This window comes from Octopus sinensis, linkage group LG11, assembly GCF_006345805.1.
Source record: "Octopus sinensis linkage group LG11, ASM634580v1, whole genome shotgun sequence".
Lineage (NCBI taxonomy): Eukaryota > Metazoa > Mollusca > Cephalopoda > Octopoda > Octopodidae > Octopus > Octopus sinensis.
In genome coordinates, this window is record NC_043007.1 from 12,657,433 (window position 1) to 12,670,916 (window position 13,484).

Consider the following 13,484-nt stretch of genomic DNA (forward strand, 5'->3'; position numbering starts at 1 on the left):
CAGTTGTTTTGATGGAGTTAATAAGTTCAGTAGAGTGTGGGTTATAAATGGAGAGAAGAGGCAGTCGGATTACAAACCAGTAATTGAAGAATTTGTGTGTATGTGTGTGCGTAATCTGTCTGATGGTTGTTGTAATCTTTGTCAGAACATAATTGGTCTTCGTAAAAGGTCATTGGTTTGTTGACACCAGAGTTTGTTTGGATTGTGAATATCCTTTCCTGCCCCTTGGTTTCATGCTGTACTAAAGTAGATGTGAATGGAGGCTTTTGAGGTCTTTTACAACTGAATACAATTTTTGTTACTAATTACTATGACAAACCATACCAAGTGTGTATATTGTACCTCTAGTAATAGACAGGTTCTCTTTCGGGCTTAAGTGACTGAGGACCAAAACAAAATTTTGTTGCCTTGTAAAATAAAGTAAAATATAGGTGCAGGAGTGGCTGTGTGGTAAGTAGCTTACTTACCAACCACATGGTTCCAGGTTCAGTCCCACTGCATGGCACCTTGGGCAAGTGTCTTCTACTATAGCCTCGGGCCAACCAAAGCCTTGTGAGTGGATTTGGTAGATGGAAACTGAAAGGAGCCCGTTGTATATATGTATATGTATATATATGTGTGTTTGTATGTCTGTGTTTGTCCACCCAACATCGTTTGACGACTGATGCTGGTGTGTTTACATCCCTGTAACTTAGTGGTTCGGCAAAAGAGACTGATAGGATAAATACTAGGCTTACAAAGAATAAGTCCTTGGGTCGATTTGTTTGACTTAAGGCCGCAGTCAAATGACTGAAACAAGTAAAAGAGTAAAATAAAATAAAATAAAATAAAACTCTGATGATGAGGAAGCGGAAGAGAGGTGAAGATGTATGCGTAGGCATGAGTGTACATATATGCATGTTCACAGTACATACATTGTTAGAATTAAGCAAGGATGGGAACAGATTTCCAGTGTCAAAGTTGATTATCATCAAATACAGCTGGTCCTGAGATAAGCACTAGCAACCTGAATTGGTGCATGGAAAAGCTGTATACTATTATTATTATTATTATTATTATTATTATTATTTCTAATGAGTAACATGTTGAACAGAATCAAGGAATTTAGATTCAGTGTGACAAAATAAAGAGACAAGTTTACACTTAACTGATTGTTAGGTAAAATTACTAGAATGATACAAATGCATTCTAAAGAGGTCATTTAATTCCAAAACAAATTTCTTGAAACAACAGCAATTACTGTGAGATCAACCATTTAAGAATTTTGGGATAAAAATTTGCTTTACAAGGAAAATATTAAAAAAAAAATTATTGAACAATATATTACCTTGGTATGCTAAGTTTGAACTATTTCTACTGTCAGCTGATGCTAGTAACACTGCTGAAATTATTTTTGAGAAAATACAATTTGGTCTTTGATAGACCTAGACAGGCATGTTACTATATTCCAAACAGATTTGTGTTACTTCCCAATAGCATATTCTCAGTTTTGGTGGGTGAGTGATGGACTGGAGATGACACTATTGTCTTGGGTACCTTCATCATTGACTAACTGATTGGCTCTCAGCAGAAGAGGCAAAATGCTGCAGAAATCAATGACAGCAGCTGGTGGGGGTAAGGCTGATGGTAAATCACCTGTACTGAATGGTCTAGTCTACAGACTTGGCATACACATGCCAGATTTGTATGCCAGCGTCTTGGCAGGCATCTGTCAACTGCAACCAGCAGCAGAATGGAAGATTCTAAGTTTTGAGAGTCAAAGAGTGGTGGTGTTGCTGCTGTTGTTAAGCAACAGGACGGGTAAGGGTGATTAGGTGATGATCTAGGGCTTAGGGGCGGGAGACCCCAGACCTTGAGGGGGAAAAAATAAAAACTTTGGTCGTCTTGTTGTAGTCGAGGGCTCTTCGTTGATGCCTGACACCACTAGGAGGTGGCCCTTGAAGTCGCTGGAAATGGAGATCTCCAGGTTCAAATTCTTGGACGGCTGACGGTACTGCTGAGGAGGGATGCAAACAAATGGGGACATATTGATATTTTGTAGGTGATGGTGGATAGGGAGGTGCTGCACTCTCCTAAAGAGGTGGGTGAATGTGGTAAGAAGGCCCTAGAGAACAGGCCTAATCTGAACATGTGCCTGTTGGCTGAAGAACACAGCTGGGAGAGGGCACTTACCATTGGCAATTTTAGTAGTCTTAGACCTGTGGGATTTCTTGTGGAATGTCTCCCTGTTGGAGCATCTTGTTCCTTTTTGTATGCTGGTGTTTTTATGATTGAGTTTGGCACCTTGCCTCCAAGATGTTTTACTTGGTCCTGTTACTATCCTCCTCGTCTATTACTCTGTGGAAAATATAAGAAATCATAGCCAAGGCAGAACTACTGTTATTTTCTTACATCACATTCTTGTGATAATGTCTGATAATTTTCTTCCAAGCTACTAAAAAAAAAAGAAGAAAAAGTAGAAAGTTTAGTGAGAGTGGATTAATGGTAGAAGACACAGGTTTTAACTGTTCTCAACTGACTTACATCTTGTCAGTAACTGAGCAAATTGATAGCACGGTTTCTTGAGCATTTTCTTTAACTACTTGTAGATAATGTAGATGTGCGCACACACACACACGTGTGTGAGTGTGCTTGTTCAACCATCCAATCAACCATCCAGTCAGCTTGAATTTTCAATGATTGGACCCTTCTCTCTATATTGAGTCCCTTACTCAGTAAATGTTCCATTGTTATTAATTAACTTTTAAATAATAACCTCAATTTAACAGTCTGCAGGTGTGTGTCTTTTTTTTTTTTTTTTTTACCAAAACATGGGGAGATACTGCAAGAGATATCAACATAAAAATTTTCCTCTTTTTGTTTTAAACATAGTTTGTGACCAACATCATCATTGGTTACATATTTCCAACCCAAATCTCTGATTCATTGTTAGTTAGTTAGTTAGTTAGTTAGTTAGTTAATTTGGCTCAAAAGCAAATAGCAAGGCCATGTAGGGGGACATGGAGTTAAGTACAGGGTGGTGTTCATGTAAAGAGTTCAGGCCACTTGAGGTCCAGGGAGGCTTTGAACAAAGCGGTCGTCGGCATCTTCACCATCTCATCTGGCAGCTTGTTCCACGGATCCGCAACCCGGACGGAGAAAGCTCCTCTCCTTCGATTGAGATGAAATCGTCGCAGGTAAAGCTTTTCGGAATGACCCCGCAGCCGACGCTCCGGAGCAGGAGTGAAGAACAGCTCTTTCGAGAGGTTACACTTCCCGCTTATGATGTTGTGGGCGAGAATGAGATCACCACGGCGGCGGCGTTTTTCAAGAGAATAAAGGTCGAGCGTCCTCAGCCTTTCTTCGTAGGACAAATTTTTGAGACCATGAACCATGCGGGTAGCCAGCCTCTGGACTCTTTCGAGGTGCTGTATGTCTTTGAGGAGATAAGGAGAAGAGGCTTGAATCCCATACTCCAATATGGGTCTCACCAGCGTGACATAGAGTGGCAGGAATATGGCTGCTGTGAGCACTCCGAATGACCGTCGAATCAAAAACAGAATTCCGCGCGCTTTGTTGGCAGCATGGACGCACTGGGCCGAAGGCGAAAAGGAGGAATCCACCAAGATACCCAGGTCCTTTACCTGATCGGTCCTCTCCAGCAGCAGACGACCCGGCTCGAAATCAAGTTGAGTTGTAGGAGTAGAGCCGACAGGCAGATGACAGCACTTTGACACGTTCAGACACAGGTCCCAATCGTTAGACCACTTCCAAATTTGGTGGAGGCATCGACGAAGATCCTCTATACTACCGCGAGGAGCGACCAGTTTGATATCGTCGGCAAATAGAAGGGTGTGTTGCGTGAGGTCGTCGGGCAAGTCATTTATGAAGACTAAGAACAACAAGGGCCCAAGCACTGAACCTTGAGGCACGCCACTGCTCGCACTGGAGACGTCGGACCGCGAACCATTAACTTGAACTTGGAAGGAGCGATCTGAGAGGAAGGCACCAACCCATCGTACAATATCCGGATGGAAACTATATGCTTGAAGCTTGACAAGTAGTAGGCGGTGGTTTACCGAGTCAAAAGCTTTGGCAAAGTCCAATAAAACGATGTCAACAGCATCACTATCATCGAGGATGCACGTCACCAATTCTTCCATTACTAGTAAGTTGGTCAAGCATGATCTCTTCGGCACGAAGCCGTGTTGGGAATCAGTGATCGAGGCTGTGCTTAGGAGGTGGAGCATCATACTTTTCTTAAGGATGGTTTCGAACATCTTGCTGATTATTGATGTAAGGGAAACCGGTCGGTAGTTAAGCGGGTCTTCGCGGCTCCCTTTCTTGAAAATTGGGCAGATTATCGCTGTTCTCCAGTCTGCAGGTATAACACCCGTCGCCAATGACATATTGTTCTTGTAACATTGCAAGAAGCACCATGATTGTTTTGACTTAACTAATATTTACACCCTTTGCTATAACATAACAGGCTTTAATCACATTTCCGGCTTACCAAATTCCACTAACAATTTATTGATCAACTTTAGGCTGTGAGAGAAGATACTTGCTCAAGATTCCATCCAGTGGGAATCAAGCCCAGAGCCACACAACCATGCCTGTTTATATTTTCTCTTAGCACAGGATGTTACATTAAATTTGTTGAAAATACTAACAGTGCAGGAGTGGCTGTGTGGTAAGTAGCTTGCTAACCAACCACATGGTTCCGGGTTCAGTCCCACTGCGTGGCACCTTGGGCAAGTGTCTTCTTCTATAGCCTCGGGCCGACCAATGCCTTGTGAGTGGATTTGGTAGACGGAAACTGAAAGAAGCCTGTCGTATATATATATATATATATATATATATATATATATATATATATATTATATGTATTATGTGTGTGTGTTTGTGTATCTGTGTTTGTCTCCCTAGCATTGCTTGACAACTGTCACTTAGTGGTTCAGCAAAAGAGAGACCGATAGAATAAGTCCCGGGGTCGATTTGCCCGACTAAAGGCGGTGCTCCAGCATGGCCGCAGTCAAATGACTGAAACATGTAAAAGAGTAAAGAGAGTGACTTAATGTCTTTTATTTAAAAAAATGTAGTAAAATATGCATTCTTACTTGAGAGTAAAAGCTATAGCCTGAGGTTTGGGTTTTGTAATTTAAATACTGCTTTGACATTTTATTTATCGTTCAGATATGAATAAAATGTTGAAGTGAGGAGGTGTTATTTTTTACTCTGTGTTTAATATATTGTTGTGGGTGGAAATTGTTACAAGTGTTATTGTAAGACAATTCCTTGTCAAAAACTAGATTGTGCATTGAAAAAGAACAACAACAAAGAGAATCCACAAATAATCTTTATATAAAGCCTGCTTTTTGTATCAATTGTTGAGTCATTGTAATAAAATTCTCACATGCTATCATAACCACATTCTCATTTATTTATTTTTCTTTCTAATTTTAGGTTAACTGTCAGCTGTAACATGTCTGTTATGGATGAGTATAACAACCAAGCAAGTGAGAGTTTCTGGGAGATAGGAAAATATAACCGGTCTGTAAAACGGATTGAAAATGGCAGTAAACTTTGTGACAGTTTAAGGCAATTAATTGAAACAAGAAGTGATATAGAAAAATCTTACGCAAAGCAGCTTTCACAGTGGTCTAGAAAATGGAATGACTTCCTTGAAAAGGGTAAATTATATTTTGTAACATTTTTGCTTCAGTTATTGTTGGCGAGTGGCCCTATATTGTTATTCTCTGCTCAAGAAATCTTGCCGTTGCTGTAGTAACTGATAATTTGTATGTGACCATATTTTATAAATGAGTTTTGATAAGTTCAGTTGTCATGAAGAGTGAAGAATGCAATGTTTTGCTTGAGGGTGAAGAAAATAAAATGGTGTTATTGCCTGGCTGTGGGCAATTAGATAATGCCATATTTTAGCCTTGTTTGTAACACTACTGCTTGTTCTAACATGCATAGCGCACAGTGGTTACCATGGCATATTACATTTAAGTTTCTTGTAGGTAGGTTTCTGTAATCCATGTATGTTTAAAGATGAACAAGTGAGATTCTGTTGGTCAATCGCTTGTGCTACTTTTTTGAAAAATTCATTACTTTAGAATGAAAGCTTTCTTTGTTCCATATCTAAACAGTCTCAGAATCAAACAGCAACACAAGCAGAGGCACAAAGTAATTCATTTATGATCTAAGAAAGGAAAAGAGTGGAGTCCAAGGTTTTCGGCTGTGGTCTTTCATTATGAGACAAAATGCTCTTTCTCAATGTAGGACCTCAGTTTACAAATTTAATTCATGAAGGCTGGTCGTCACTCAAAATTTCATAAACCGAAACTATCTTTCTCCATAGGAAATTCAACAGACGGTACAGTGAATGAAAAACAAACATGTGTCCTGTGTGAAAGCTAGACAGCAACTGATGCTCTCCTCATGATACTCTCAGCCTTGTTGCCAACTTACATGTTTGTTACTGAAGACACCATTTATCACCCAAGATGTTTTATATTCAAAAGTTGTTCATAAACCGATTTGTATTTGATGAGAGATTCCAAGTGAGATTCTGCTGTATAATCAGAATATAAAGAAGCATGGGAGATAATTGCTAACAGATGTAAAAGAGCTAAATGATGTCTCACAACGGTAAAGATCTCTTACTCAAGGAATATAGTGAACAGGAGTTCTCATGTGTGTATGTATGATTTAAAAAAAAAATTTTATGTGTATGTATAAGTAACTATATAAATCACAAAGAAAATGTTAGAAGTTTGATGTAGTTGATGAAAGAGAAAAGGTTAGAAGAATTTCTGGTTTAATTCAGAGACTTGTTCTGCATCAGCATATTGGTAATATATCCAAAATATTTCAGGAATGAAAAGCAACCCAAACAGAAACACTTCCTTTTAATTTAAAATATTGATATATCATTCCAGATCTTTTAACAGCAGTGATATATATATATATATATATGTATTTATTGCTTGATTCAAGATCTGCTTAAAGAATATATTTCTTTGTTAATTATCAATCAGACGTTTATTTTTGTAGGTGATGATGGAATGTGTAAGTACCAAAAGACACGCCCAGATAATTATTAGTGTTGTAACCTGCACTTTAGGTTCACTCTTTCCAAACATTTTAATTAAAAGAATCATGACAATTCAACTTTTTTTTTTTTTTTTGGTAATTCTATATTTAAAAGTTAGTAAATACTAAGATTTAGTTTAACTTCAAGTCTTTGACTTTTATAATTGCTATATGTTTCTAATGTTAATTAGTGATATGAACTGAAATAATTAGAATTTTACAGTCTTCCAATCAGTCAACATGCTATTGATCTGTCATTAAACTCTTAAACATTCTTTATTAATATTATTAAATTTATATTTATAAATTAATTACTATCATCAATAGTTATATCTTTTTTTTTTTTATATATATAAGATTTGATAATTCAACAGAACAACCTCCTATATCCTTTACTTATTTTCTCCCCCTAAACTTGATTCAAACCAGATCTTGCCATTGCCAAATTTTCTTCCAGTATGCCTTTGTTTCGGTTATCGTTCACAATCCTTCTCACTTGCCAAACACTGTTCCTGTTATTACATTATCAAACCCAAAATAGTTGTCTTTTTTTGAATTCTTAATTCACCCGACATCAGTTTTTACTTGATGTTCACATTGCATGTCCAGCAAATCTAAAATTTCTGAAATATATATTTCAAAATGTACCAACCATTTATTTTGTATGTTCTTCATTGAATATCCTTGTTGCTTTTAGCTTAAATTTTGTTTATCAGTTAAGATACAAAATATAAAGATTTATCTTTCATACATGAACTTCTAGTCCAGTGCTTAAAAATACTTGCTTATCTTTATGAATGACTAAAACATTTTTATTTACCACAGAAGTTACTTATTATGTAGTTCTCTACTAAATACTTCAATATTTGTATAGTAAAACACACTAGTAGTTTACAACTAGATAAGTGTAGTAGGATAAATTAGTTTTCATTATGGTACATAGTTATTGTAATTGATTAAAGAGGTTATAGTTTCTCTTGTCTGCTATTCTAATTAATCATCAGCTCTGAAAATAACATTAAACATTGTTTTTATAAAACAAAATATAATTGCTCGAGTATATATATATATATATATATATATATATATATATATACTTAACACTGAAGAGGAATTAACAAGCTTATATTATGTTTCGACAAGCAATTATGCAATTCAATGAAATTTGTTTTATAAAGCATAAAATATGTTTTCTGTATTTTATAAATACCAAATATAATGTGTGTGTGTGTACACATAGTCATGGATACACCATGCTTTATAAATTTCATTTTGATGCATGAATTTATAGATTTTCATAATATTCTTTTCTGCACAAGGCTCAAAATTTTGGGGGAGTGGGGGGCAGTCGATTAGATCGACCCCACTACATAACTGGTACTTAATTTATTGACCCTGAAAGGATCAGAAGCAAAGTCGACCTCGGCAGAATTTGTACTCAAAACATAACAGCAGACGAACTACCTATTTCTTTACTACCCACAAGAGGCTAAACACAGAGAGGACAAACAAGGACAAATGGATTAAGTCGATTACATCGATCCCCCAGTACGTAACTGGTATTTATTTAATCGTCCCCGAAAGGATGAAAAGCAAAGTCGACCTCGGTGGAATTTGAACTCAGAACGTAAAGACAGATGAAACACCACTAAGCATTTCGCCCAGCGTGCTAACATTTCTGCTAGCTCACCGCCTTAGATTTTCATGATATTGTTTCCTTATATTTAAAATTTTCCTTTTTTTATAATAGTGAGTTATTGTACTGAGATTATTGAAAAATTAGGATTTAGATAACTTATGGTGTTAATAATTATATGTCCTGGTCTTCTTTAGCTGAAAGGTGATGGGCCCATCAGTCTATTGTATTGCTCAACAAGCTGCTGGGGATTGGTTGTTTCTTGCAAACTGTAAATGGCATCTTCTCTTTTTGATGTGTGCATTGACTACATATTGTCGGTGAAACATTGTTAATTTGTAAATGATACCAAAGCTACCTCTGCATGCAAAGTAATAATGGAACTTTTTGCATAATCACCTTATTTCAAACACCGGTCTATTGTTCTTCAGCATGCTGCATAATACCATTGTGCCCACTCCTGCACATTATTGTGAAATAAGTGAGTAACCCATAGGGTTCAGGGGTCAAGATGAATATAAGATCCCTCTAATGGTGCAATATTTCTTGATTTTTTAATATTTTTTGGTCTGTTGGATATTTTCACCAGTAAACACATAGATTTCATTATTTTTGAGGAAGTTGTTCCTCTTCATTGTCAAGTCCTCGTCTGAAGTGCAGTTCATATTCATAGGGAGGGAAAGTTTATCAAATATATATTTTTATACATTCCTGCATATGGTTTGTGAAAAATCATAATTTCAAGTCCCTTATTGAAGGTGAAGGGGAAAGTATTTTAATCCTCATCATCTAGCATCCGCTTTCCATGTTGGCATGGGTTGGACGGTTTGATTGGAACTGGGGAGCCAGAGAGCTGCACCAAGTTCTGGTCTGATTTGGCTTGGATTCTACTGTTGGAGACCCTTCCTAATTCCTCCTTGAAAATCACCTTAGGAAATGGAAGAATTTAATGACTTCAGATTTTTGCCACAAGGGCAGCTTGGGAGAGGGGATTAAGTCAATTACATTGACTCCAGTGCTCAACTGGTACTTATTTTATCGACCCTGACAGGATGAAAGGCAAAGTTGACCTTGGCGGAATTTGAACTCAGTACGTAGTGACCGTCAAAATGCCACTAACGATTCTGTCAGCTCGACACCTTGGATGTATTTAATAATGAAAGTAAAATAAACATGGTACAATAGGGCACCGACTAGAAACTATATAAATCATCCAGTATATCAAAAGTAAGCTGGATTGTTTTGTAATTGCGTAAAAGAAGAAATAAGACATTAGTACTCCTCTCACACAGATTCTTTTTTTGATTTTTGTGGGGGTTTTTTAAAAAATAATATTTTTTTTTTTTTTTTACTAACGATGGATTTGAACATTTATCTTATTGAAAAATAAGAGAAGCATTAAAAATAGTTTTTGCTTTCTCCTGAAAATCTTTTCACTTTTTCCTTTTGAAGTGTAACTTTTTGTCTTTCTGGTGGCATTCACCCAGGCTGGGTTGAGCTGGCTATGAACGAGTTCCCCTTGTCCCTCATGAATGCTGACCACGTGACAGTTTTGGCCACAGTCAAGGCTGTAATGGATACCCACTCCCAGTTCCACTACCAAAGACCACAGATGCAGGAGACCAATTGTGCTTCCATGTCCACCTTTACCATTGCCAACCACATCTTCAGTTGCTCTCCAGCTCATTTGCCCCAGCCTGGGAGGGGAGGGGAGGGGAGCTGGGTTGACCCCTTTGTGAATGAATTCCCCTGGAGGCTGATGGACAAGTTGCCTTAGACATGCACAATAATATTATAGATATTGGTTTCTATATTTTGTGCTAATTAAATAATTAGGTTTTTCCATAATATTGTCAGACGATTCCAATCCAACATGCACCCTCTCCAACCCCCTCCAACACACTCCATTGATTGCAGTGTATTTCTGTGCAGAGTTATGTCCCCCTTGCTCCTCTTCATGTAGGTGGTTTGCTTACCAACCACATGGTTCCGTGTTCAGTCCCACTGTGTGGCACCTTGGGCGAGTGTCTTCTATTATAGCCTCGGGCCGACCAAAGCCTTGTGAGTGGATTTGGTAGACGGAAACTGAAAGAAGCCCGCCGTATATATTCTTTGTAAATTCTATCGGTCTCTTTTGCCGAACCACTAAGTTACAGGGATGTAAACACACTATCAGTTCTTAAGCGATGTTGGGGGGACGAACACAGGCACACAAACACACGCGCGCACACACAATTACTCCTGATAATGCATTATTCCTAACGCCACGTACAAATATGTCTAAATAATTTGTACTAGATTTCACTCTCTTTTAACCTTCTACATATAACCTAGACCAGTGCTTCTCAAACTATATGATGTGGCGTACTGGCAGTTTTTCTCTTTCCAGTGTGTCAGAGACTGGTAATATTAATTTATACCAGAAACAACATATATAATGAATGTGATAAAAGTTGACAGTTTTTATTATCTTACTCTTTACTCTTTTACTTGTTTCAGTCATTTGACTGTGGCCATGCTGGAGCACCGCCTTCATAGTCGAGCAAATCGACCCCAGGACTTATTCTTCGTAAGCCTTGTACTTATTCTATCGGTCTCTTTTGCCGAACCGCTAAGTTACGGGGACGTAAACACACCAGCATCGGTTGTTAAGCGATGTTGGGGGGACAAACACACAAACATATGCACACACACACATATAGATATACATATATCCGATGGGCTCCTTTCAGTTTCAGTCTTCCAAATCCACTCACAAGGTTTTGGTCGGCCCGAGGCTATAGTAGAAGACACTCGCTTAAGGTGCCACACAGTGGGACTGAACCCGGAACCATGTGGTTGGTAAGCAAGCCACCTACATTTATTTTGTAAACAAACAATACAATATACATAAGCATTTTATAATGTTTCTTTTCTGGAAACTCTCTGCATACAGGCAGCTGATGGCTTGTGGGCCGGTGCCGGTTCGCAGACCACCACTTTGAGTAGCACTGATTTACACCACTGACAACAGGCAAAAAAAAAAATGTTTCCTTTGATCAAAGACTTCAAAAAGAAAGCTATCCAGAAAAATGGCTACCTGGTCTCCCTCAACAAAATTAACATAAAAACAGTTACACTCCCTCATTATGCGTGGACAACACCCAACTAAAGCCCACACATTTAAAATAGATTCTATATCTCAATATCTTATCTATGATGATGATATCACATATATATAACATAAGTAGTTTTGTGTGCCAAACATTAGGCTTCCACTTCAGTGCAAGAAAATAGTTCAAATTTTACCCAGTAGTCAATCCACTACAATGCACTGAGTGTGACTTGCATATATATATATACTCTAAAATATCCGGGTCAGTACTTCTTTGTGTGGGCTAAATGCTGACAATACCGACAAGATTAAATGCTGACAGTCAAATTGTTGTCATTCAAAATGCCATCAATTTTTGTTCAGTAAAAATAATAATAGAAAATTTTTTTTAAACTGAAGCAATTTATTAAATAGAGAAAGGTTGCCAAAAATCTGTTTAGTTTTAAAAAAAAAAGCAATTCAAACTTATTTCTTTGAATTGAAGTAGGTCGCCAAAGATAATTCACTTCAAAATTGAAGCAATTCATCAAATCAAATATAATAAATTCTGGGTCATTGACCTTATGAAATGCATGAGGCCAGTCAAGTTGTAAGTTATGAATACCTTTTTTAGATGCACTTATAAATCGTTGTATATTTTTGTCTATTCAGTTACAGTATATTTGCTTAAAAGAATGTTTGTTTGAGAATTAAGCCAGTGTTAGATTGTTTTTGCTACAGTGGGTTTTTTTTTTGTGTGGTTTTGTTTAAGCATGGTCAAGTGGACTATTAAAACTCTTATAGTATAAGTTTTATACCATACTTCCAAAGAATTGGCTTTTCATTTCCATCATTAACAAATCAGAGCCTGGTTTCAAAGGCTGGACTCCTTAAGAATGTTTTTGAAATATTCTAAAAGTTCACATAGCACTGTATGTATTTTTTTCATCTGGTGAGACCTCAAGTTCATTATTTTACATTGTACACATCTTGTGCGGACCAAACATTAAAGCTTCTAGCTGCTTCATAAAGAAGGTATTTTCTGGATGGAAATACCAACCTGTTAATCGTATGGGAATGCACTTTTTCTTGCTGTTTATTACAGCTATTTTAAAGTTCCCTGTAGTTCTGGATCTCTCTCTGTCTCTCAAATGAGGTTGCTAATCTTACCTTTGGTGTTGGTAATGTACAAAATTAAAGATAAAATTTTAGTTTCAGAAACGAAAAGCACAAAGTTTCATTTCAAGAGACACATCAGAAAATATTTCATTGTGAAATTTTTTTTTTGCAAAAATACGTGGATTTTTCATTGGTGTTAAATATAACTGTCCACCCTTCCTTTTTAATAATAAAAATATAATACCTCTTCTCATTAATCACTTGTAGCATCATTGTGCCTTCTTATTTGTTGCACATTGCTCAGTAATTGGATTTGTTGCGGCAATGTATTACACGCACTTAAAGGTAGATTACTCATACAATTGTTAATTACAGATGTAATTAAAGTATTGATTGTACTACTCATTGTTTTGTTTTCAACTGGTTTTAAAATGCTTATGGCCGAGAGATGGTTGATGTTGAATGGTTTTGAGGAATCTTTATGAAGGCAGCCAGTCATACAAACCAAGCCAAAAATGAAACCTGCAAGCAAAATTTGGTCAGCCAACCCATCTGAAAGTGCAATTATGATCAATA

General features: G+C 37.2%; 1 protein-coding gene across 2 annotated transcripts in view; it reads left to right on the plus strand.

Annotated features, from left to right (window-relative positions):
* Positions 1-13,484, plus strand: part of LOC115217499 (protein kinase C and casein kinase substrate in neurons protein 1) — a 241,944-nt gene that overhangs the window by 129,315 nt on the left and 99,145 nt on the right. For both annotated transcript variants that reach the window (XM_036507078.1, XM_029787212.2), the window contains exon 3: positions 5,446-5,672. In XM_036507078.1, coding sequence (XP_036362971.1) covers positions 5,446-5,672 — 227 coding nt within the window. The remainder of the gene's footprint in view (positions 1-5,445; positions 5,673-13,484) is intronic.